This window comes from Podarcis tiliguerta, assembly GCF_965153285.1.
Source record: "Podarcis tiliguerta genome assembly, chromosome: 9".
Classification (NCBI taxonomy): Eukaryota; Metazoa; Chordata; class Lepidosauria; order Squamata; family Lacertidae; genus Podarcis; species Podarcis tiliguerta.
In genome coordinates, this window is record NC_139542.1 from 53,082,964 (window position 1) to 53,108,141 (window position 25,178).

At 40.2% G+C, this 25,178-nt stretch overlaps 2 protein-coding genes across 20 annotated transcripts in view; one reads left to right on the forward strand and one right to left on the reverse strand.

Annotated features, from left to right (window-relative positions):
- EXOC1L (exocyst complex component 1 like) overlaps positions 1 to 25,178 on the forward strand; it is a gene marked incomplete at its 5' end in the record, with an annotated part of 117,205 nt that overhangs the window by 23,608 nt on the left and 68,419 nt on the right. Inside the window, 2 exons of one of the 14 annotated variants that reach the window (XR_014515401.1) lie at positions 1,670 to 2,443; positions 10,735 to 11,800. The exons of 1 other annotated variant lie outside the window; for it this stretch is intronic. Of the gene's footprint in view, positions 1 to 1,669; positions 2,444 to 7,316; positions 7,437 to 7,560; positions 8,894 to 10,734; positions 11,801 to 16,608; positions 16,679 to 20,947; positions 21,107 to 22,074; positions 22,131 to 25,178 lie in introns of those variants that run through there. 12 more of the 14 variants (XR_014515402.1, XR_014515403.1, XR_014515405.1 and 9 more) reach the window with 12 other exon arrangements.
- Positions 884 to 16,540, reverse strand: NMU (neuromedin U). Of its 6 annotated transcripts, none has more exons than XR_014515397.1 (10): positions 16,237 to 16,530; positions 12,812 to 12,870; positions 11,972 to 12,019; positions 11,806 to 11,865; positions 10,464 to 10,493; positions 10,302 to 10,352; positions 7,296 to 7,370; positions 3,300 to 3,353; positions 2,058 to 2,764; positions 884 to 1,335 (listed from the first exon to the last, which is right to left on the reverse strand). XR_014515397.1 is itself a non-coding variant. In XM_083458498.1 (10 exons), the coding sequence occupies exons 1-9, from the start codon at positions 16,412 to 16,414 to the stop codon at positions 2,729 to 2,731; spliced, it is 591 nt and encodes a 196-aa protein (XP_083314624.1). In that variant the 5' UTR covers positions 16,415 to 16,530; the 3' UTR covers positions 884 to 1,335; positions 2,725 to 2,728. The 6 variants fall into 6 exon arrangements, 5 of the variants coding, with proteins under 5 accessions (XP_083314624.1, XP_083314626.1, XP_083314625.1 ...); XM_083458498.1 differs by having other exon boundaries at positions 2,725 to 2,764; XM_083458500.1 differs by lacking the exon at positions 7,296 to 7,370 and having other exon boundaries at positions 2,725 to 2,764; positions 16,237 to 16,533.

Consider the following 25,178-nt stretch of genomic DNA (forward strand, 5'->3'; position numbering starts at 1 on the left):
TTACACGGGAAGACACCCGAGGACACCAAAACCTGCATTCCTGTACCCGTGAAAATCTACGAAAGCATATATATATATATATATATATATATATATATATATAATCTATCTATATATATATATACACACACACACATATATTATATATAATATAATAAACACACACACACACACACACAAATGTAAAAATGTGTAATTGTTAAAGGTGTGTTCAATCTGCAAACTGGTATCGCACGCCTTTTTATATACATGGTGGGCACAGTCTGAAGCAGATTCTGTTTGATTTTTAATGAGATAATCCAGCCATGCTTAGATGGCTTGTCAGCTGGCAAAACTATTTCCCAATTCCCTGATGTATGGTGGTATATTGTGGTTACTTGGTGGTAGGAGAGATACACAGAACACATGAATAAAGGCACATATTTTAACTTTATGTGTTAAACAGCTATGTCATAACACTAATCCCAGCCCCCAAGCCTAACCCTCAGGTGACTCCTAACACAAATTAAGCTCTGCACAATGACAAAGGGCTTGCTTAATATACGGTATCTTTAAGGGGCCACACGGCTCTTGTTTTTGCTACAGTAAACTAAATCCCTCTGGAAATAATAGATCCAGTTAGCTGAATAACTGGCTATTGTTAGATGTGCTTTCTAAATATGATTCTAATTCATGGCACCCGTTCTCCTCTTTGAAAGTTTTACCCACTGCTAAATTTAATTGACTATACTTCCACTGCTCTGTTGCTCCAATAGTATACAAGAAGGGCCCATTTGATTTCATGTTAGATATTAGCATGCTGGTTTATATAACGAAAGCACTTAACCATAATTGCAAACCATAAGACCCAAACCTTGAAAGTATGACATTAAAAACTGAAAAATTCTCATTAAAAACAACTCTCTACAGTGTCTTTATTTACATCAAAAGGTGGTGAGAGGGAACACACCACTTGTAGTAATACTGCTATGGCCGAGGTATTTTGCATGCAACAATCTTAACACCAACAGTATTTTGTTTTCAATTTTATTACACACATAGTTGCAAAGAACATGAGATGAGGAAACAGAATTATTTTAAGATACTTCGGAAAGAAACAACTGCACCTTAGGCTGCAATCCTATGCTGACTTATTTGAGAGTAAGCTCCATTAAACACACCGAAACTTACTTGTTAGTCAACATGCATAGGGTTACACTGCATTTTTTTAATTATAAGAAATGTACATAGTGGATGAAGTATCTAAAAAGAAAGAGAGAGAGAGCATTTTACATGTAAAGAATGCCCATCTTGTCTGCAATCCTGTGATGATTTTAGGTGCGAGGCTGAAGAATCCTGGAAAAGATAAGAATGTTCAATTATATAATGGGTGGTGACTTTAAAAATTGTTACAATCCTGGCAAAGGACATATATAGACTGGCAGTGTCAGGAGATGGAAGTTCCATTTTTGAACTTGTTTAGACTCCTGAAATGTCTTAAGAGATCCCTTGCCATCACAGACACGTCCCACCCAATAATCATGTCTTGCCCAGAACAGCCCAGGAGAACTATGGCCAGGTGCGTCACTCCTCTCTCTCCCATTGGCTGGTTCTATCTTTGGGTAGAGCATGGGGGCTCCAGCTTTGCAATCAAGTGGACATGAAGACAGCAAATCCCTCTTCCCTCCAGCATCGTATGACCAATGTCAAACAAGCTGTTGAAGGCAGGTGGACCTGTGAGAACCAAGAGTCCTGAGCCTACAGAGACTTCCATGGCATTTTGATCCACGTGATCTCAGTCCCCAGAATACATTAAATGCATTCAACATTGCACTCAGATGGGCAGGGGCTGGACTTAAAACAATCTGCTCTGTAATTTTTTTTTTTTTTTTAAGGGGGCAAGTCACTATTAAATTTAAATTTTGGTAGCCTGATTCTAAGAAGTCATCACAGCAATAATGCAGATATTATTGCTAGCATAATGCTATGTTGGAAACTGTAATATAACATGCTGTTGGATCTCAAGGTGAAAGGTGGCTAATAAAACAAACTAACAAATAACCAAACTGCATACTGACCTGGCCATATGAATTCTGCCTAGGCTATGTGAGATGTGTAGGGCCAGTTCTATATCTTAGCCCAGGCATGGCCAAACTTGGTCCGCCAGATGTTTTGGGACTACAACTCCCATCCTCCCTCACTAACAGGACCAGTGGTCAGGGATGATGGGAACTGTAGTCCCAAAATGGAAGGCCTAGGACTTAGCCCATGCTATAGATTCTGTTTTTGATGACACAACAATGCTTATTTCAGTGTTGACCATTTCTAACACAATAACACTGATCCTGTTGTACCTGTGTTATGTTGCTGGCTGTTCACGATCCATTTAATACAATGATTTTAGATCAGCAAAGTTATCAAACTGTTCTACCATAATTTGTCACCCTTTCAGAAGGGTAAGGAGGTGGGTCACAGAAATACATTGGATTTAATATTCGGCGAGGGGTTTCGTTTTTGTTGCATGGCAAAAATTCTTAAACATTTGGTGAATATATTGATTGATTAACCCTTATCTACTCGTTTATTGACACTTCCATCCAGTAGAATAGTATAATTTTCATTTACAACTTTTCCTGGCACTACAACTCTATTGCTTGCTTTTTAAAATGTGGATTTTAGACTATTTTCTGTACAGATAGAATGAATGCTCAAAGTCTGTTCTGAGTGAAAAATTAAGGTTTATACCATTTTAATGAAATGTAGCAGATCTCCTTCCGTTGCGTGGCTGGAAAAGAAATAATGTCAGATAAGTAGTGTCTTGTTGAATGCTTTAAAAATAATTTTAACTGAGTAGCCCACTAAAATTGATTCAAAAATTTAAACAATTTTTAATTTATTAATTTTTATTAGTTTTTTATTAAATATTACAAGAAAATAAAAAGAAAAAAGAAATAGAAACAAAAATCAATACATAACACTGTAAACACATTTGTTTACGTATTTTCCAACATGCCGACTAGAAAAGAGACAAAAGAAAAAAGAAAAGAAAAAAAGAAAAAGAAAACTTCTCATAATCAATAATACCAAATTTATACTTCAAACATTACAATATATAAATCCTAATTAAAATATTCTAAAAGACTTCCACCGCATTCAGCACATGTCTCTTAGTTTCTAGTTTACCTGAAGAATGTAAAGGTGTAAAGAATGTAAAGATGTAAAGGTGAACAAAAATTTAAACAAATTTAAAGTGGATTCTAAAATGCTTGAATTTGTTTGTTTTCTAAATCACCAGCATATTACATACAAAAAATACACACCCGGAAGATAAAGTAGCCCCTACTTTGAATTCCTCCAGGTATTCGAAGTTCTTCCTGAAAAGAAAATAGATTTCAAAACAACACATACTTGAGTAGCAATGTAACAACAATGTATGCTGCAACACAAGTGGTCATAAACAGCATGAAATATTGGGAATTTTCTTATTTAAAAATAAATAAATAATATAATATAAATTTATAATGATTGCATATCTCTAGGATTTGTGCTATGGCTAGTGGCAGGGTTGGGTGGAGAGTCCAGCCTACTTTTGGTGACAGTTTAGAAAGAGGAATAAAAATAGGCAAACAAAAGAAGCTGTCAGTTACTTCAACGAATATATAGATTTGTGGAAAACTACACTTTGTTTGTCTGAAATTAGAATGAGAAATAGTGACAAGCTTCTTTATTACTGTGCCTTGGTATAATAAAAAAATATACATAAATCTTTTTAATTATTTAATGAATGAGCAACAAAGAAATATTCACACACAATTTAGCTTTTTCTCAATCTATAAGGACGAAAATAATTCCAGAAAAAGAGGTATGCAGGAAGGCAACCCAATAAGAATAGCTTTTAATATTAATATTAAAAACTATTTGCCTTGCTTAGGGGAGCAGGTAAGACATGTTTGGTTGCCAGCTCTGGAAGGTAAGATTTTTTGTGCGGGGGCTATTCCAAGGTTTTTGTTTTACTATGTGTAATTCCGGCTTTATTTGCTATTCCCAGAAGACAACCCTTGCATAAGAGACAAGTGATCTGTATAGCAAAGCACCCACACCAGCACTCTGTTATATTAGGTACAATATTCTCAGAAGTCAGGCAGTGCAGTTAATCAGTATACCTGCAAAAGCTGTAGCAAGGAAACTGAATGACTTTTAAAAAGTTAGGAGCATATGCCAAATAATATGTGAAATTCAGAGGGTTGAATTGAACTGTGCCATTCCATTTCTGGAAGGGTTTTTGATTCTTTGGTTTCCCAGTTAGCTAAGTAGTGCAGACCCCTAGTAGTTTTGGTAATGTGAATGGTGCCAAGGACCCCCTGGGTGGGTTACGTGGATCCCTAGGGTCCACGGCGCACCAACTGGCAACCACTGCTCTACATGAAGAAGAAAGAATGCGATTTTTGCCAACTCCCTCTCCCCCTGCAACATTCTGTGCTCCCCCACCCAAAATCTGCTCTTAAAGATTGGTGGGCTCTCCAGAAGCATGTTGAAGGTACGGGGGGGGGGGGCAGCAGGGGGAAAGAGAGCATTGGTAAAAATTGCATGTTCTATGAGCAGAGGCCTCTGTTAGATTAAAGACTCTTCCACAAATATTGAATTCAACACATAAATTGCAAATATGATTATCTAAAGGGCACAAGCAAGACTCTCTTTCAGTCTTGCAAGTTATTCCGTATAAAATGGCTCGCTCTTTTAATTAATAAAATGATTTCAAATACATACTGTATGTCTTGCTATTTCCTCAAAGGGCACTGCAGGTATTTTCTATTAAATTGTTAATGCATGCTAGCAGCCTGCCTTGATTCCATTATGCAAATATTTATCAGCTGGACATATTGTTCTCTTCACAGTTTTAGCATTTGTGCTAAGCAGATTGCTTTCCTCTTTGCCTCCTAGTTAACTGCTTCCAAACAAAAATCTGATAACCTCAGGCTGTGATAGTGTTAAGTATGTATTGGCTGTTTGCATCATTTTCCTTTCTGACATGGTAAAAGGAGTTCTGAAATATTTATTAGTAGGTCACATACAAAATCATTTGTTCTGATTTCTCCTCTAAATAGAATCATCAAATTGTAGAGTTGGATAGTTCTTATTTTAGTTGTTTTTTCAGTACCTCATGGGATTAGAACTGACTGAATTTGAAGCTCTGAAAGGAGAGGAATAAGGGAGTAGCTAGTCATATGCATCTGAAGTTTAATCAAATGAGTAGCATCTTAAAAATGGATAAAGGTAAAGGTACCCCTGCCTGTACGGGCCAGTCATGTCCGATTCTAGGGTTGTGCGCTCATCTCACTTAAGAGGCCAGGAGCCAGCGCTGTCCACAGACCATTCCAGGTCACGTGGCCAGCATGACGAAGCTGCTCTGGCGATTCAGCACCAGCGCAGTACATGGAAACGCCGTTTACCTTCCCGCTATAAAGCGGTACCTATTTATCTACTTGCACTTGGTTGTGCTTTTGAACTGCTAGGTGGGCAGGAGCTGGGACCTAAAGACGGGAGCTCACCCCGCCGCAGGGATTCGAACCGCCGACCATACGATTGGCAAGTCCTAGGCACTGAAGTTTTACCCACAGCGCCACCCGCGTCCCTTTAAAAAAAAAAAGGATAGAAATGGATAGACTGTGGCAATATTCCACCCAGTGTTTTTCTATCGTATCACACCTCAGGAAACTAGCTGGCTCTTGAAGACTCAAACTTGGTGACTTGGTGAGGCTGTTATAGCCAGGAACTAGAAGGCACTCTTATTCCAGAAATGCATGCATTACAAAAACAAATTTAAATCTCTCACTTTCTCCTGGTGACGTGATTCATATTTTAAATTCTCTTGATTTAAAAGCAGCTATCCTGCAGGCAGTGGAGGACAGAAGTGCCTGGCGTGCTCTGGTCCATGGGGTCACGAAGAGTCGGACACGACTAAACAACTAAACAACAACAACATCCTGCAGGACGCGGGTGGCGCTGTGGGTTAAACCACAGAGCCTAGGACTTGCTGATCAGATTCCCCGCAAGGGGTGAGCTCCCGTTGCTCGGTCCCTGCTCCTGCCAACCTAGCAGTTTGAAAGCACGCCAGTGCAAGTAGATAAATAGGTACCGCTCCAGCGGGAAGGTAAACAGCGTTTCCGTGTGCTGCTCTGGTTCGCCAGAAGCGGCTTAGTCATGCTGGCCACATGACCCAGAAGCTGTACCAATAAAGCGAGATGAGCGCCACAACCCCAGAGTTGGCCACAACTGGACCTAATGCTCAGGGGTCCCTTTACCTTTTATCCTGGCAGCTCAGCTTTTAAGAATGAAATAAATTTGGATTTTAAATTACTGAACTTTTCTGTCCAAAGTAATAGAATTTAGTATCTCAGAAAGGATATTTCACAACTGACTGGCAGATCTATTCTTTAGTTGCTTTGCCAAGAAAAAAAAAAACATATGCTAGATGAAACCAGTGGCCTTGAAAAGAATCTACCCAGCCCAATGCCCTATAGCATGGAATTGATTGATCCCAGTGGACCCTATGCGACTGTGATGGAGTCATCTAACAAATTTGCATTTTGCTCCAAGGAAATCTAGTACCTATTCAAAGCTGTGGCAGAGACATCTAATTAGCGCAAGAAATTAAAAAGGATACTGACAAAACTAAAATTTGTACCAAGGTTTGTGCCTCCTACAGGTGGCTATGATAGGCAGAGTGGCCTGAAATCACATATTCAAGCAAGTAAGATGATCACTGTTCTGACTGATCACTGTTAGTTCACTTCTGCTAGCCCTTGCCTCCCCCACTGCCCGTGGCTTTAATAAAATACTAGCAGGGATAAATCAAGGTTCAACAGTGCCTCTTTTGCTGCTATTACCAGGATCAAAGATCAAGTCACAGGACAGGCTGAAGAGCACTAATATTGTTCCATGCAGCCTTGGTACCAGGATATTAAGCCTGATCCTGTAAGATGCTGTCCCCACATAGGACTAGCCCTTTGAACGACATTATTAAAATCCTTAATTTCAACCAGCATAGCACAACCTCAAATCCAACCATTCAAAAGGAAAGATAATACAGTTGTTTAGATGTATAAAATGGTCAATTATTAGACTTTTCCAGTTTATGTAACTTTCTAAAATGACATATAGCAGCATAGACGTAACTCTTCTGAAGAGGAAGCATGCAGAATAATGCCGTGTTTTAAAGAAAGCACAAAGACTGTATCAGTCAATCTTGAAAGACGGTATAATGACACAGAATAATAAACAGCATGTTTTAGAAAGAAAAATGGATCGTTACATACGTCCGCTTTGTATCTCTTCAGTCTTCTCTCATGCAGTTGTGGAACAAGTTGCAGCAAAGGATGCAGGACAGACGACTGAGAGGATATGAATACAGACACATGAAAGACAATGAAATCCAGGATGTAGAAACACAAACAAACAAAACCTTTCACTGCAGCACTGACTCAAAAACAGAGCACACAAAGCAAAAGATGGAAGATGTTTGATGGGACAATAGTTTTAGACATTCCCATAGCTGTTTCTGTTGTTTGCAAAAAAATTCCCATAGCTGTTTCTGATGTTGCAATTTCCTGCATAAATGCACACTGTTAAACTTACTTGATGAGGAAATAACTAGCGTCAAGAAGTACCATTCCTGTGTTTGCTGCAAGCTTGACATGGGTACGCAAGATGCACTGCTTGGAAAAGCAAATGATCGCTGAGTGTTTGTTGTCAGGGCCTCAGGTGGCAGAATCCATGGACACACACCTTCTTGCCTCCGGAGAAGCAGATACAATGGATTCTCTGTTCTGGCAAGATCTCACAAGAACCTTACAAGATCACACAGATACCTCCAGAGGCTTCTGTGACTTCTTGTGGGGCTCTCATGAGATCTCACCAGAAGCTCTGTGACCCCAGTAGGCGAGGCTTTGGCGAGGGCAGCAAGGAAGGACGGCGGTGTGGAGTGTGCGCACTTTCCTGTTTCGCCTCAGGCAATGAAATGGAATGAGCTGCCTCTGCTTGTTGCCATGAGCCATCTAACGCCACAGACATTAGCTAAAGCTCCCTATGGTTTCTTGCTCGATGGACAATCTCAGGATAATGCCAAGTTCCTAGATATCCAGACAGGAAAAGTTTGCAAACCCAGAAAGAACTCATAAATCCAAGCAGCGTCCGAATGAACAGATCTTGTAGTGCAAGAACATTTGGCTCTGCAAAGGAACTTTCCCACCCTCTTCTCTCACCTGCATGTACACATACTCCCTAAATATGTTCCGCATGTTACCCCAAGGCTTTGGGGAGGGCACAGGGAGCACACAGGAAGAAGAGAGGAGAGGGGAATTGCTATTATGCATGCAGAAATCATTGCACTAGCATATCTGTTTAATAGCATTTCATACATAATTCTTCGTCTTGGTCACAAAGAAGAACTTGCCTCATTAATCAAGAAGTAGTGTCCCTTTATCCTAACCAGAACCCCACAATCTATATACCCCCTTCCAGAAGCCCTCCACAATACAAGGTCCAATATTTAGCAGAAAAGCTGAAGCTTCAATGAGGCCAAAATACTTGAATGGCAACTCAATTTCAATATGCTAAGTTAGTCTGAAGGCACACAGCCAAGGTAGATGTTTATCGGATTGTTGATGTTTTTATTTTGATTATGCATTTTGTGGTTTTCTATTTTGATTTTATTCTGTGAACCGCCCTGAGACCTGCATGTATAGGGAGCCATATAAATTCAATAAATAATAATTATTATAATACTGCTAAAAAGCAGCAGTTGCTGGCCACAGCTGAAACAATTCTGGGCTTCACCTCCTGCTCTTCTTCATTCCTTACAGTGCATTCCTAAACAAGTCTGTAAGCCACACTGAGTTAAATGGGACACCACCAGGTAAAGGTGTATAGGATTTCAACCTCAGTCTAGGTACATTCTGCTCTACTGCTTTCCTCGCTTCCCCCAGGAAACCTCAAGCCTAAATTTTTGTTGCCCTAGAAACCTGAATCCCAAATCAGAATAAGCCGCCCCGCAAGTGCTCCCAAAATACATGCAGCATCTGTTAGTGGTCAGGGCATAACTGAACAGCACTGCACATAATGTTTCTCAAAAATATTTCATTTATATTCTTGTTTAAAAAATGCAAAACATTTCATGCAGCAGATATATAACCATTATTCGCTAAATATATTAATTGCATAATGGTCTATTTTGCGCCCATGAGGCTCAAAGCTAAAGACAAAATACATCTTCTTATTCTGTGATTTCGTAATGAGTGATTCTAATATATTTACTTTTATCAAAAGATTTGTGTGGGGTTATTTACTCAAATACTGTGGGAAATCAAAAGCCCAGCTTATTTAATGTATGTTTTAAAATGTATTGGTGTATAAACTTGGTGATAAGCTAAACATAATAAAATGTACAACTTCTATGGGACTGCAACATTGAATTATTAAGAAACAAAGTAGCTGCCAAGATATAAACCCCAAAGAAATTGCAAATTCATGATAGCTTTGTCACTTTCTGCTACAAAATATTTCTATATTTATAACATTTTAGTAATGTGCTCGAACAAAAAAATCCATTATATTGTCTATTGGTATGAAGGAATCAGACAACAGTGGCAATAAACATAGAACACTGATTATGTTACAAAATGAACAGTAAGTAAACAGATACAAACTTTAATGTAAGACACAGGACAGATGTGTGTGTGTATGTGACTGGTGTTTTGGTGGAACTTTAAAAGAAAGACCTCATGTAAAATGTTATTCCATTATGTTTGCATGTAGGATATTTCTTGTTTGTTTGTTTGTTTATGATAAAATCCCCCAAAAGAAATATTCTAAACTGTTCTTTCTGAAGAAAATTTTAGAATTCACACTATCTATATTTGTAGCTGCAATCCTTAATAAAGGAACTAGTATTAACTTTATTGTGTTTTAGAATAAAAACATTAATTTGTATTAGAAGACTATTTAGCTTTAACTCAGCTTTAACTTTAAAATGTTTGGATTATGATTACTTCAGATATGTCTTTAGTCAGTTCCATATATGTCTGTCACTCGGCATCAATTTCTTTCCTTTTTTTTAATTATTCAAGTTTCACTAAATTTAGAACCTCTGGCATTCACATTTAGCTTTCATCTGTTGTAACTAGGCTATAAGCAAGATTGCTTCTTGGTTTTAAAAACTTTTTACAGATTAGGAATTCAATATCAGGTGGGATTAACTGAAGCCCCAATAATAATGATAATATCATGTTGTCTTTACTCACAGGGGAATGGGCAGTTCCACTTACCAGAATGTCTGAGTTGCCTGTGTCATGGGTCTTAGCATAATGGAATAAGAACTGTTCAAAGAAATTAAAAGTGGATTTTACTTTGAAACAGATTAATATGTAATGATTTTTGAGACAGTTAACACACAATAAAAAAACATTTTTAAAAAGCAAGGAGCTTACTCTTTTGGTGTTGTCCTTTTCATCTGACTCCTGTGGAAATAATTGGCAAAGACTTTCAACAACCAAGGAGTGGACATTTGGGGAAAGCAAAATAGCAGGGTTTGGTATCTTTAGAATTGTTGATTGGGTCTGCAATCCTAGGCACTTTTATTTGAGATTACTCAGCTCCATTAAATTTACATCTGGAATTTGCTTCTGAGTTAACATGCATAGGATTGCACCATTAACTGTTTAAGATTTTAAGTATTTTATATTCATTTCTTCTCCACAGTAGCTATACTCCACAGAAACTATACGGAATCCAATATTTTCCCCCAGAACTGTCATCTGGCTGTTCACTGCAATTGGTTCAGAAGTCTGAGTCTACAACTGCTTACAGAGGCAGGCAATGGCATTAGATAATTCTTCAAGATAATTTGGGCCATGAAACTACAATCAAGAACGAATTATTACTGAAACACAATCGTTTCATACTCTCCTTATTGGTTTTGGTTTCAGTTTCTTACAGAATGCAGTGGTTGCGGGGAATGGCACACTTTCTCAGAAAGTTCTACCACTATAATAACAAAAACTACAATGTGAAGTAGAATTATATCATGAAAGTATTCCAAGGATAATTGTAGAATATTTCTTACCTCAGGGTAATATTTTGTCCTGGGGAAAACAAGCTATACAGGGCACTAAAGACTTGTCCCTAGAAATCTTATCAAGCTAACACCCTCTGGATTCTGATATCTTTCTCTTGATGTGGTCCACACACACTAGCTTATCTTTGTGGCTGCTCTATATAGCCCACTAGCACCAGAAACTTTGTTTATAGAATGTGGTAACTGAGATAAGAGTCTAAATTGCACACTAAGGGCACCAGCATCTCAAAAAACATTTAAAGAGGGGGGAGACACAAGATTAGTCTATGAGTCATATGAAGGTTAAGTGGCCCATCTTTCCACTAAGGGCTTGTTCTGTTTTTAAGCAACCAAGGAATTATTGAGCTGAAAGTACACACAAATTCCCAACTGCAAAATGTTAACAGTATTGATTAGAAATAGAGGACTCTGAACCGCCAGCTGGCACACATTCTGTTCTATTAGACTTTCTAGAGAAACAGTGGCACATAGCTTTGCATCTGTACTACTTCTCAGACATCAAAGAGTAGTTTTGCTACCGTTTTAGTAAACCCAGTTTTCTGCAAAGAGCCCTGAAGCACTTGCTGCCAGAGAGCCACAAAGCTGAGAATTGTATCAGTATTTCTTATGCACTGAACTGCACAATTGCAATGCCCCACACTGTACAAAATATGCTGGCAGCCATGTTTTGGAAATAAAACATTAAGTGGATTTACCTGAGCTTTGTGTAGAAGTTCCAGAATCATATAGCAAAGTTCTTCCAATGTATTAGAGGACTAGGGGGGGGGGGAGAGAGAAGAATCTGAGGCATGTGATAAATGAAGCAATAGCACCTACTTTGACAAATTTAGCTTATTATTATTATTATTAAACTGGACTGACCTGAGATGGACTATCCCTGACCATGTAAGTAGAGCACACATCATCTATCTGTAAATATAGACAAGAGAGCAAACATAGCATAGGATTGAAAAAGAAGCAAAATAGTAAAATAAGATGTTGAGTTTTATGTGAGGTCCCATCATTTTTAACATTAAGTTGACAGAGAACAAAGGCTTACCACCACCACCACCCCTCAGAAAGCCAGACAACTGGACACCCCTTCCTAAAGAGGAGTTTGCACCCAATGTTGTGACAAGCCTCACGAAACAGCAACTCAGAGCTCACTCAAGCATTTTAGCATAAGATTAGGGGCATTTGGCAACACCAAGTCCTGTGTAATACACATGAGAAGTCCGTCCATGAGAGATACTAGCCAGATCTTAACTGACAGATCAGAGAACAGAACATTTAACGCTAATATTAAGACCCATCTTAAGTGCAGCACCAACAACAAAATCTAACCAGAGTAAAGGTTTAAGCCTGAAAAGAGCTAAGAGCCGAATTCCTGGAAGCATGAACATTAGTTGTTCTGTTCTTGTTAAATCTCGTCAGGATACAAGCTCTTTTACTGGCAATATTCGGCCACAGCTGTTCTAAAGCGTCACTTGTGCTCCTTTAATCTGCACCATGGAAGTGTGATGCGCACACTATCTCGCATTGCCGACAGCCTTACCATGCCATTCTTGTATTGGAAAGCAGATTGCTCCTTTCAAATAAAGATAACATATATTGTTCTTAAGGAACTACAGCAGGTGTGCTAATAATAATGATGATAAAAATAAATGCCTTTTCTAAAATAAAAAAAACTAAACAAACAGTACAGAAGATATTTCACTGTACCTCATTTGATAACTGCAAATCTGGTTCTCCTTGTAGAACATGGGGTGCCATCGGTGCACCTGGAAATTAGAATTAATTGCCTGTTCATAATATTATTTATAATACGGGTTCTCTGGGGTGTTAAGGGAGGAGTAGTACCTCTGGTGGGGGACACATCATGCTCCTTCTGGGGTAGTTTGTCCACCTTTGGTCCCCCAACTTGCATTCAGCTCTCACCTGTGGCTCCTAGAAGCTGTCAGCATGCAACAATGGCCACACCCCAGGAACATCTTTGAGTGGCCATCTAAACCAAGTGAGGGCAAGCCAATAGGTCTCAAACCCTTGGTAAGTTAGGGACTTCCCCTGCATGTGAAGACAAGTTCCAGTGGATTGAGTGAATGAGACCAATAGTGGGTCCAACATTCAAGAAGGTGGTCTCTGCACATGCTGTAAAGGGGCAGGTGTGGCTTGTAAACCTGGGAAGGTAGCCCATCTAGGAGAAGGAAAACTCTGATCTGAAACCTCTGCTGCCTTGTTGGATGTCTTCAGTAGAAGAAGAGGCTAAGGAGTAAATCCTACATGAATCCAGAACGGAGTCCCTAAGGATGGTGACTTGTACACCTCCTTCCAGCTACTCCTGCTGCCAAGCTGGTACCAAACATATTGTTCTGCTTTCCTTTGGACCGCATTAGTGAGGTCAAGAGGGGGGTCTTGTTGTATGGGCAGCCCAGGACCTCCATACACACTGCCCAGGCTTGTGCCCTGGAGAGGTCGCTTCAGAGCTGCTAACAGAGCAAAAGCAATGTGATTTGACTTCACCCCCGGAGGCACACTCTATTGCCACCATCAATATGGGGTTTTCTAGCTCTAGCTCTTATGTGTGAACATTTGAGTGAAAACTAATGAATGTCACAAACAAGAGAATGATGTTACAATTCAGCACTTAACAGCACCACAAACAATTTAGGCACTGAATATAAAGTTCTGTACTATATCAATTGGTCTGGTTTTTGTTTATTTGTAGTCAATGGCCATTTCAATGTAACTCACAAAACCAAGACAATTTGCAAATTTGTTAAACATGTACATTTTCTGAAATAAATATTTCAAGCTACGGAAATAACAAAAATGAAAGATATTGATGATGTATCTCAGATACAAGGAGGGCTTCTCCCAGAAAAGAGTTGTTTATTTTTTAAAAAAAAACACAAGGAAGTTTCCTGAAACTGTAAAAGTATTATTTAATGTTGTCACTAATTCTGTTTACTATTTAGCACCCTGTTAAATTCCACATAAAATGACAGGGAGAGTTTGTATTGAACAAGGGGTTTTTCTTTTCGTTCAGTTAAAAAAAATGGAACGTTAAGCTTGCTCAGGGGGAAAAAAAACTTCCTTAGGCAGATTGGTTAGAAATGAATAAGCTCCTATACAAAATTCCTGTTGGAACAAGACATTGTCCCAACAAAGGCATGTTCCATACCTCCATTTTCTGAGATGATGTAAAAACAGGTGGGCACCCCCAGAATTAAATGTTTGTCCACAAGGAAACCTTTTTAGTGAAAATTTCAGAGCATATGAAAATTGTAATTACTGCCCTCAGTGGCCTGCACTTTTATTGCTATTATAGAAACATCTCTACTACCAATTCATGTGCCAAGCGATCTTCACCGGCAGATAATAAGAACTGGAGGGGGCAGAATCATATTTAATATTTGGAAAAAGATTGTCTATTTTGACTTTTTAGCTGCTTTCAGTCTTGAAGTGTGTAATGTGAAAAGAAAGGACAGAAATAAAACATTCCTTTACATTTTTATTGGCCCACATTTATACTATGCATAGCAGCTGTGTAAATTACTATTAGATTACTATGTTTTTCTTCTCTGCCGTTATTTATGAAGATTTTAAAATTATAAGTAAGGTGACTATGGAAATACACAGCAAGTATTGAAGGTTATTCTGTTCTGCATTTCATGCTTTCATTTTACAGATGCAAACTACATCTGTGTATTACATTCAAGTCAAGGGAATAAAATAAATAGCTTTGTTCAGGATTAACTTCTTGTTCATTTTCCCCATACCTTTTCTTTTTCTTTTGGTAAATCTAATGGACTAGAATAGAAGAAATGCTTGCTAACTATACTCTGCACAAATTCCTCTGCACTTCAAAGTTGAAATTAAACTGACAGCTACTTTATTATTAAGATGTTCATTCAGGGTCCTGTATATGACCCTTTAACATGCCCATCCTACATGCAATCAGGATGGTTAAAGAGTACACATTTTCCATTCATGCTTAACAAGGGAGGGGAGAGTCTAAGCCACAGAATGGATTGTGAATAGAAAAGAAGGACATTGTTTTTTATCCTACTTTCCCTACAAAATTTATCTTCCACATTAGTTTAAAATCCAGTAAAGTGCTGATGCTCAGGCAGGCGCTGAACAGAAAAATGCTACACATATCATTTACTGTGATTTTAACTAATCTACAGTAGATGTAGGTGACTTTCAGTTATGTGCCGCAGAATTTGCTCTGAAAGTGGGAACAATGACCTGTACTAAAATGCTATTGCTGGTTTACTTCTACTACAGGACAGGATTTTAAAATCGGCTCTACATCATTTTTATAATAAAATGACAGCGGAAATCTGACCTACCACCTTATGGGACAATTCCACACAACGTGCCTTGGAGTCTCGTATAAGCCAAAATGCAATAAATTACAAACAGACCTATATACCATGACAAGAAATGACAAAAGTGATAAATGACATTTATCATTATATAAATATAAATAAATAATTTCAAAATAAATGACAAAACTGTTGTCGTCGGTAGGATGGTATTAGGCTGCTGTGAAACGACATCAGCTTTTGAGTTTCACATAATTCCTCATTAGGCACAAAGGCAAGACATTTTCGGGCACAGCATACATAGAGCAAACTGGGTCATAACCCACCATTCTTCTCCCTGACCAAAGATCTGCAGCTGTCTGCTAGCATCTCAGTGGACCAGGGAAGAGCTGCTACCTGTTGGTGTCCGCCTGCCTAGCCTGCATGAACGAAATGCAGAGTCCAGAAAGAAGCGCGGGTCGCTTTGCTTCTTTGCAAAGGGCTGAAAAGATTTGCTTTTCTAACGGCGCGGGATTTCTAAAGCTGCAAACCGTCGTGTGCGTGCATGGTGGCCCTTTAAAAATAGAGGTTTCTCTCTCTTTTTGTGGATCTTTGTTTAGGAGGTAACTAGCTCGAAATATGTTCACAGTGTAATTACAAGAACTCACCTGGCTGAAATTGCATTAATTGACGACTTTAGTAATAAAGGTAAATGCGTTTAATATCAATATTAAACCCAGTAAGAGCTGAATCTGTCATCCTACAGAGAAGTTGAACCAACATAAAGAAATGCTGTGCTGATAATGCAAAGACCTTGCTCTGAAACGGAGCCCTTACCTTTGCACGCGCTCGCCCCAAAGGCGAGGAGAAAGAGGAGCAAAGCCCAGGCGATTCCCGGGCCAGACCGCAGCTTCCTGGGGTTGGAGCGGCGGCAGGTGCTGCTGCTGCTACCGCCGTCGGCCGCAGGCGGCGCAGGCTGCTCTTGCCGCCGCCAGCAGGCGCTTCCCCTTTGCATGGCTTCCGTCCCGGCTTTTGGCGCGCGCGGCGTTCTTCCCCTCGAGTTGGCGCGCGCGCGCTTTTCCCGCCGCTCTGCTCCCAGTCAGAGGAGCCCGGGCTTTTAAATCTCCCGGACACGAGGAAGCCAGGCAGGCAGGCGGCAGCAGCCTGACTCATGGCGACCACGTCACCCCGCCCTCCTCAGCCTCTCCTTCCCGCCCTTTCCGCGCGAGACTCCGAGGAGTTGGGATCATCTGCCTCGCGCGGGAGACGACGGCGGGGAGTAAGCGACTTCCAGCACGTGGCAAGAGGTGGCTCGTGAGGGGGGTTGGAAACCCCGGGAGAGGGCGGACATTCTCACCCCCAGGGCGTGGGAGCCACTTTGACCTCAGACGCCTCAGGGAGCAGAGGGGAGCCCACGACTATTACAAGGAATAGTAATACAGGGTTACATACGTTTCAGGTTACATACGCTTCAGGTTACAGACTCCGCTAACCCAGAAAAATTACCTCGGGTTAAGAACTTTGCTTCAGGATGAGAACAGAAATCGTGTGGCGGCAGCAGGAGGCCCCATTAGCTAAAGTGGTACCTCAGGTTAAGAACAGTTTCAGGTTAAGAACGGACCTCCGGAACAAATTAAGTTCTTAACCCAAGGTACCACTGTATTGCATAGTGTCCTTACATGCAGAAACCCAAACAATTTGATGGTTGTATCTCTTTCACTAAGTCTTTATGCACCTAGGTATTCTGCATACATGCATTACTTAGCTGCAGATCAGTGTGTTTTAATTATGACAGCAGCCAATTAGGCACAGTTATTAGCTAAAGTGGTGCTTCAGGTTAAGAACAGTTTCAGGTTAAGAACAGACCTCCACAACGAATTAAGTACTTAACCCGAGGTACCACTGTAATAGTTTATTCATATGCAGCCCGTCTGGCTGGGTTGCCCCAACCAATCTAGGCGGCTTCCAGCAAATGGAAACATCACAGTAAGACTTCCAACATTGAAAAATTTCCCTATATAGGGCTGCCTTCAGGTCATAGAATAGTAGAGTTGGAAAGGGACCCCAAGGGTCATCTATGTACTTTTAAAACGTGGTTGTCTTTGACTACTGAACCAGAGACTCCCCAAGCCTGAAATGCTGAAGACCACCTCCCACACCAGCAGCACCAAGAATAAAATGCCAAAGTTCCTTGCACCTGGATCCCCCAAGGCTGCAGCTCCACAATCTGGTTCCTTTGCAGGGCCAGAATACTTGTCTCCAACAGCCTTGCAAACCACTGATTTAGAGCATGAGTGCCGGCAGCATGAGCTTGCAGAGTGCTTGAGTGCTAAGCTCCAGGCCAGAGGGCTGCCTTCTTAAGTCTTTGTATTCCTCATCAGGGAGACAAAGCCTGAGAGGTGATGTCAAGTTCAGAGAGCACAAAAAGACACAGTTGAGGCTGACCTGGTTGGAACAAATTGTTTGTTTCCTGGGCTCTGTCCAGGGTCCTGAAGACCTATTTCCTTGTTTTCAGAAGATCTAATCTTGAACAAACCTTGCCTGTTTCCTGGCTGCCCTCTCCTGCCTCACACCACTTGCCCGACTTGCACTCTCCACGGTCTCTGGTTTACCCTAATAGGATATGTGCCAAATACTGCTATAATAGACGAAGATCAGCTGTCAACATAATGCCACCTTGACAAAGATTTTGCAACACCACAGCAACATCATAAGGCTTTCAACAATATTAATGTTTACCTGCTAGTGTAATGTATGATGAAAAGTTAAGTAGTTTCTCAGCTGAAGTCCCCTGTGAATATGATGAGGATATACATATTTTCTTTTACATCCACCCATATGTTAATTAATACCCTTTTCATACATTTACATATTTTTATACAAAACTGAATAAGAACAGATTTAATAGTCCTTTTTTTCTTGACCTTGATCACTTTCCATATAACAGTGAAATGTCTTAATGCATTAGGAATCATTATAGAATAACTGAAACGAAAAGCACTTTAATAACCCACAGGAAGAAAAAGTGGATCACAAGAAAATTAGAGGAGACTTATTAAAATGCTATGCAGCAAACACATAATTCACTAGGGCTGTTTTGTTCAGGCATATGTATCACAATTCATCATTACTTGTTTACTCAACTCCCAAGGCCATTTACCAACAAAGGTAAAAGTAAAACCATGTGTAAAGTTTATTTTGCTACACTTACCTATGTGTGAAAGTCATAGCATGGACAGGAGTCAATGTAAATATCATGCTTTGGCCTGACACTTGCTGAACAAATTGGCCCATGTGTTCATCCTACTGAAACCAGCATTGGAATCACACAGGCATTTGCACCTTTCTTCTGGACACACATCTAATACTTCTTCCCAGTAAATGTTTCTAAAGGTCTTCTCTGCAGTTGTCTTTCTTGTTGCAGTTTAGCTTCTTCCTTTTCTTTTTAGCCAACTCAGAATATCTCTGGTCAATTCTCAGATCCAGTTTCAATCAGGAACTGCCAGACTCATACCCTTAAGAACTCAGTGTGCTGTGGTCATCTGCAGATCTTGCAGGAACAAAGGACATCCGCCTTTGGATGCCAGCGTGGTGTAGTGGTTAAGAACGGTGGACTCGTAACCTGGTGAACCAGGTTCACTTCCCCGCTCCTCCACATGCAACTACTGGGTGACCTTGGGCTAGTCACACTTCTCTGAAGTCTCTCAGCCTCACTCACCTCACAGAGTATTTGTTGTGGGGGAGGAAGGGAAAGGAGATTGTTAGCCGCTTTGAGACTCCTTAAGGGGAATGAAAGGCAGGATATCAAGTCCAAACTCTTCCTCCTCCTCCTCCTCCTCCTCTTCTTCTTCTTCTTCTTCTTCTACTACTACTAGATCAGACTCCTGCCCATCTCACTTTGTACTATATAGCCTGTGGCAGCAGCTCTTTGGGAGCACCACCAAAGTTCCTTTACATCGTTTGCTACCTGATCCTTTTAACAAGATATGCCAGGGATTGAACTTGGTAGGGAGCTTCTACATGTGCTTTTCTGCTGATCTGTCTTGCCTCCCCGTAATTTGCAGATCATTGTTCTTGGTTCTAAGTGCTGTGCTGTACCAGGACTTAATAGAGGAAGTTCTAATGGTTTTTATTTTAAAAACGAAAAAGGGGTTTCCTGCTCTACTGCTTGTCTCTACCCAAGCTGACCCCATGTCCCCCACCCGCACTTCCATATGCCTCCATTTTGTTTTTTAAAAACAGAAATACCTTCTCCCCTCTACTCTCTCCCACTACCTCTGAATACCATATTGTCTTACAGTGAACGTAACAAAAAGACTTTATCATCTGAACAACAACAAAAAAAGACATTGGTCATTCTCTTGTAATTCATGAAAATATTTAATTATTTAATTATTATTTTTTAAATGGAAATATTGAAGCATTCAGAAATGGGCAGTCTGAACAATCAGCCACAGATCATGAGCCTTTTCCACCCTATTTATACCATGGAATGCTACATTTCCTCTTCCTGCAATGCTCTTTATTAATTCAATTTACAGGCAGATTGTGGAACAAAATGATTTATTTGCTTTGTAAAGTGACAATTATAGCAAATAATGTTGCATATTTAAATTTAGTGGGAGATACAATAATAAATTGGGATTCTTAACAAGGATAAACCTACACTCAGCTCTGCATTTCCTCTGGGGTTACAGTACTGGAAAGAGGGGAACTCATAAAAAAATTCTCATTTTCTCCTTCTGAAAGGCACTGATGGGGGAGCTAAGTTACTTCATTATACCTGACCAACTATTGCCCAGCCAGACCTGAGTATCCTTTGAATTTTGCCATCCTAAACTCAATGCAATGACTTTAGGTTTGGTCTCATTCCATTGCACAGCCCACAAACACAATAATCAGTTATGTTCCTGTCACTGAGATTTTAATCCACGAGGTACCACGCCCTCAGAACACTAAATCTGTAGCGGTCTACCATGTTTTGGCATGCACTTATTAGAACTATGAGAATGTACTCTCAGCTTCACAATTAACCAAATTAACTTTTTGAAAAAGCATACAAGGGGCAGCTACAAACCTTTTACACTGCCCTCTAATAAAAGCACAATGTAGCCACTGATACTTTCCCAAGCCTGTTACTCTATAGCACGACCTTTTTATGTGCCTATCTCAAGCTAACAACTGGCCCCCAAAGTTACTACCCTAGAAATACCTTAATTAGTGCACCTGTCCACACGCACCCATGTTGGTTAGTGTGGTGTAGTGGTTAAGAGCGGCGGACTCGTAATCTGGTGAACCGGGTTCGCTTCCCCGCTCCTCCACATGCAGCTGCTTGGTGATCTTGGACTAGTCACACGTCTCTGAAGTCTCTCAGCCCCACTCACCTCACAGAGTGTTTGTTGTGGGGGAGGAAGGTAAAGGAGAATGTTAGCCGCTTTGAGACTCCTTCGGGTAGTGATAAAGCGGGATATCAAATCCAAACTCTTCTTCTTCTTCTTTGTGGCTTTTCACTGCCTGCCACCAGCCAGGAGTTCTTCAGCAGGGGGCTGGTGAGAGCCTGGCAGGGGGACACCTCTGCACAGTCCACCTCCGCCCCAGCCCAATGCAAAGTGGTTTTGGATTGTTCTACCAGACACCAAATTATGTACATAAATAAACCCTAGCCTTCCTTGCAGAAAAAGCTGTGTTGTTAAAGATGTCCTAAAAGGTATAAAGAACCAACACATGCTGTTATTATGACAAAGAACAATGCATGTGCTGTTTTCTAGACAGACAAATAAGGAATAAAGCTTTATAAAGCCTGAATTATTTTGTTTCATGTGAAGGTTGAAAACCACACAGAGATTTCAAGAATGACAAGAGCAGGTGGCTAATCATGTTTTTTCTGCCCTTTGCAAAATGCTTTGCAATAATTTTCACAATTCTAGTAACCACAAACTGTCATAGGCAGTGGGCAGATGCGCCCTGGTCTTAGTTCTGCTGTATTTGTTTCTGCCTGTGGCAGAATATCATTGACAGAGCAGACACAACTCATTACTTCAAGGGTTCAGGCTTCGGCATAGTTCTTGAGGAAGTGCACACCTTGAAATGCCATGACCTTTTCTAGCAGAGGAGAGGGGGGAAATGGCACTAAAAGGGGGGCACAATGATGGGGGCACAAGGAGGGAATGAGAACAGGAGAGAAACTCAAAAAGTTTTTGAAAGATTGCATATTTTCAGCATATCATTATGCTTTTATGTGGGTGCCACTGAATATGTCAAGGGAAAAATGCTCTACAAATTGTTGGGCCAGGGGAAAACCACTTAGCACTTCATTTTTAACAAAATGTTGCTAAGAATTTGGATAGTACTCACTGCAGCATGTTAAAAGGAGGGGAAAAGGTCTTTCTGCAGTCAAAAAAAATCTGATTGACTATAATGGGGGTCAGGATTTCACCTGAAGACATTTATGGAATATTAATAAAGTGATATGTCGTGAACTTCAAGCCACTTATTTCAGAGTATTGTTGTGCAAGCCCCAAAAAATGAAGTCTGTGAGTTTACCCAGAATAATTCTACTGCAGTTAATGTGACCGTTCTGGCATATGAATTGCATAATAAATTGAGGGGAATTAATAATAGAACTAACACTCTGATAAAAGGAGACAAAGTTTGACGTACATTTCTTTATCCTAGAAGCCAAGCTCAATGTAAAAAGCAGGGCTGTAAGATCTCCTCATCAGACAACTCATGTAAGTCAGGCAATTTTTTGTCCTCCCTAATCAAATAGTTGAATAGCTTTATCTCTGCACATTTCTCTTCATCACCCACATCAAAGGACTTCCATCAACTAGTGGCAATGATTGCCCACTCGATGCTTCATAAAGGATACGTTACATTGCACATTTCTGCCTTCCCTAGTAGTTAGTTTATTTTAGCACTAAGCTGTTGCTATTAATATTGCTTCTGCTGTTGCTTTGGCTAAATAGAATTGTTGCAATAATTTGATTAAAAAATATATATTCTTTGGTATACATACAATCTTCACTGCATGGGCAGATCCACACTGCTTAGTAAAATCTTAATGTTCAGAGAACTGGCAGAGAGTTTAAGAAAAACATTTTACTTCTAGGGAAATGAGTGAAGTTACGGACAAGTGTTTGGGCTTTCATCTGCAAGAGCTGTAAATAAGATATTGGTTTATCACAGCAGTTTTGTCTTTCAGCTGAATGTGGGACCACATGTGGCAATAATATAAATCCCATCATCTTAGAGTGGTAATTCTATAGAGCCAAAGCTGTCAAAAGAATTCAGTGACATATATTCCTAAAATTACTAGGACCACTATCCAAATGACCTTGCAATTACCACTGGTAAACATTCCGGATGATCAGGCAGCAAATATTCATTCAAAGGAAATAGTAATGTTTATATTGACAGCTGCTCAAATTTCCATTGCTGAAAAATGGAAGACATGGCATAATTTACAGTTGTGGTAGAAAAAAGGTCTGGAATTTGGCAAAGTATCCAAGAAAATAACACACAATATAAAAGTCTTGAAAGGATCTGAAGACCTGGGATATTTCTATGCCAGTTGCTGGGGATTTATCACTTAGGCTACTGCAAAAGATCTGCAAAGTTATCTGCCTGTTCCAATGCATGAAATGTGGACCTCATAATTGTGATTTATAAAATCTGTGCTCCTCTTCTGATCTTGTGTAACTGTTAATATTAGATGCGTGGCTCTGTAATGTGACAGTGAAAACAATTGTTCTTTAATGTGTATTCCCTAATTGTATTTGCTGTGCCTTTTTTTTTGCTTGTTTTATAATTCAATAAAAATATTTTTTCCCCCTTTCTACTGCTGAAGACGCTAGGCCCTTTCTAGTAGCCTTGAAAGAACTGCAAACAGATGGAAAATACAGAGACAGTATCTGATTATCATGAGGGCTGCAGTGAAATATACGGGGTCATCTGATGTGACATTAAAAGTAGTGACATAGATGTAAACTGCCTAAGCAGCTGTGTAGATGTCAGCAGATGCTACCATGGTCCCTGTTTACCAGGATCAACCCCCGTTTTTGATACTTGTTGTCCTTAGAGCAATTTGGGGTGTGCCTTGGGGGGGGATAGTGTGCTTAGCTTAACTGCTCTCATATATACGGCTTTAAATGGGCTCTGAGCTAGTTGTGTGCTTCTCAAAGACTATGGCAGAGATTCTCAGCCTGTGATCCGTGAGCTCCATCCAGGTGGTCCACTAAACACTATGGAAGAATAGAAGACCTGTGAACCGGGCACTTGATTTACTTTTTCTTACTATTGAGACTGAGGCTGTTTTTGACTAGGGCCAGATTGTCAAATAGGCTAACAAGTCTCTGATCTAGAGCCTATTATTTTCATCATACAGCATTGGTGTAGTATGTCACTTTTTCCCTTTAAAAAAATTACCAAATAGAAGGTAACTTTGCTGAATATGACCTGAGCCTAAAACTGACAGATATTGCACTTGACTTTACAAAAACTTTGCTTTCGAAGAAAGGCGCATTCATTGCATTAGAAAGCCAAGGCTATGGTTATTGCAACTTGAGTTATATATCTGTGCTCTGGCCTGAAGAACAAACAGAAGCTTAATAAGTTGCCCATTCCCCGTAATTGTCAAGCGGTGCATGGAAAAGAAAGCTTAAGAACTGCTAGCCTGAAGGATAATTGTATCAGATGAGAGACCATTCCTTCCTGTGGTCTCCCCACAGCCTGCTCCCCCATCTCTTGGCTATCTGCTGCTGTTGTTAAGAGCCAGGATTCTGCTAGTGGGTCTAGCTGAACTATTAGCCGCAAAAGCCATGTTGTGGTGAAAAGTGGCTTATAAATGTTATCAGGAAAAAAATAAAATGAATGCCCATAATCATAAGCACTATGACAAACTTGGGGAGCACACCATCTTCCAGGTCTTCCAGAAGGATCTGACTGGCTGCTGTTAGTACATTCACCATAACTATAGTAGAATAGCTGAAGCCTGGTCTCCCCCAGGAAGGAAATTTTTACACTTCCATATTTGAAGTAGCTGGGGTTATTTTGTATGATCTGACCTTGTACAAACAAAAAACTAGTAGAAGTTCACAAAAGGTGCAAAGTCTATTCCTTGTGGCAATGTATCAAGTGACCTTTGAGTTGTCAGAAGACCAGTGAGCACATTAAATTGTTTTTACAGACAGGGAGCTTGTCACGCTCAAAATGCGTTGGAATGGTATCATGCATTGTTGTAAGGAATAAAGATGTCTGTTGCTTTATGTTTCAACTGCAGTTTTTGTGTGGTCTGGACTGCAATGAGACCTTTAGAAACAAAGGCTATGCACACATTAGCGGGTTGCAATGCAGTGAGATCGTTCCCCCTGCCACTCTTCAAGTTGCATTCTTACATTGTTTTACACACCAGAGAGAGGGCAGGGATATCTTCTGGGGTTTTCCCAAAAACTTCTGGAGCAGATTTGTGGGGAGAGGAAGTTCCACTGCATAAACAGAAATTCTTGTGCAAATGGGGCAGTTTTGTCCGCTACAACCCAGTAACTTCAGTCCATAACTATCGAGAGAGAGAGAGAGAGAGAGAGAGAGAGAGAGAGAGTTATGTACTGAAGTTCTCACCCTGGGACAGCAGGGGGATACTGTAGATAGTTTTCACTCAGGTCCACATATGCAAATAGGGGATTGAAAGTGACGTTCAGTGATTGGATAGTTACAGAAAGTGGTTACTGTTGCGCTGTAGTGGAGCTCTATATAAGCAGGCTGGCTGAACCCTTCAGTTC

Bases quoted from the DNA above. Each gene is read 5' to 3' on its own strand.
- NMU (XM_083458496.1), bottom strand. From the start codon at position 16,414: ATGCAAAGGGGAAGCGCCTGCTGGCGGCGGCAAGAGCAGCCTGCGCCG. The intron at 12,020-12,811 runs GTACAGTGAAAT...CTATATTTACAG, and splicing joins ATTTGCAGTTATCAAATGAG to ATAGATGATGTGTGCTCTAC. The intron at 10,353-10,463 runs GTAAGCTCCTTG...TTCTTTGAACAG, and splicing joins AAAAGGACAACACCAAAAGA to TTCTTATTCCATTATGCTAA.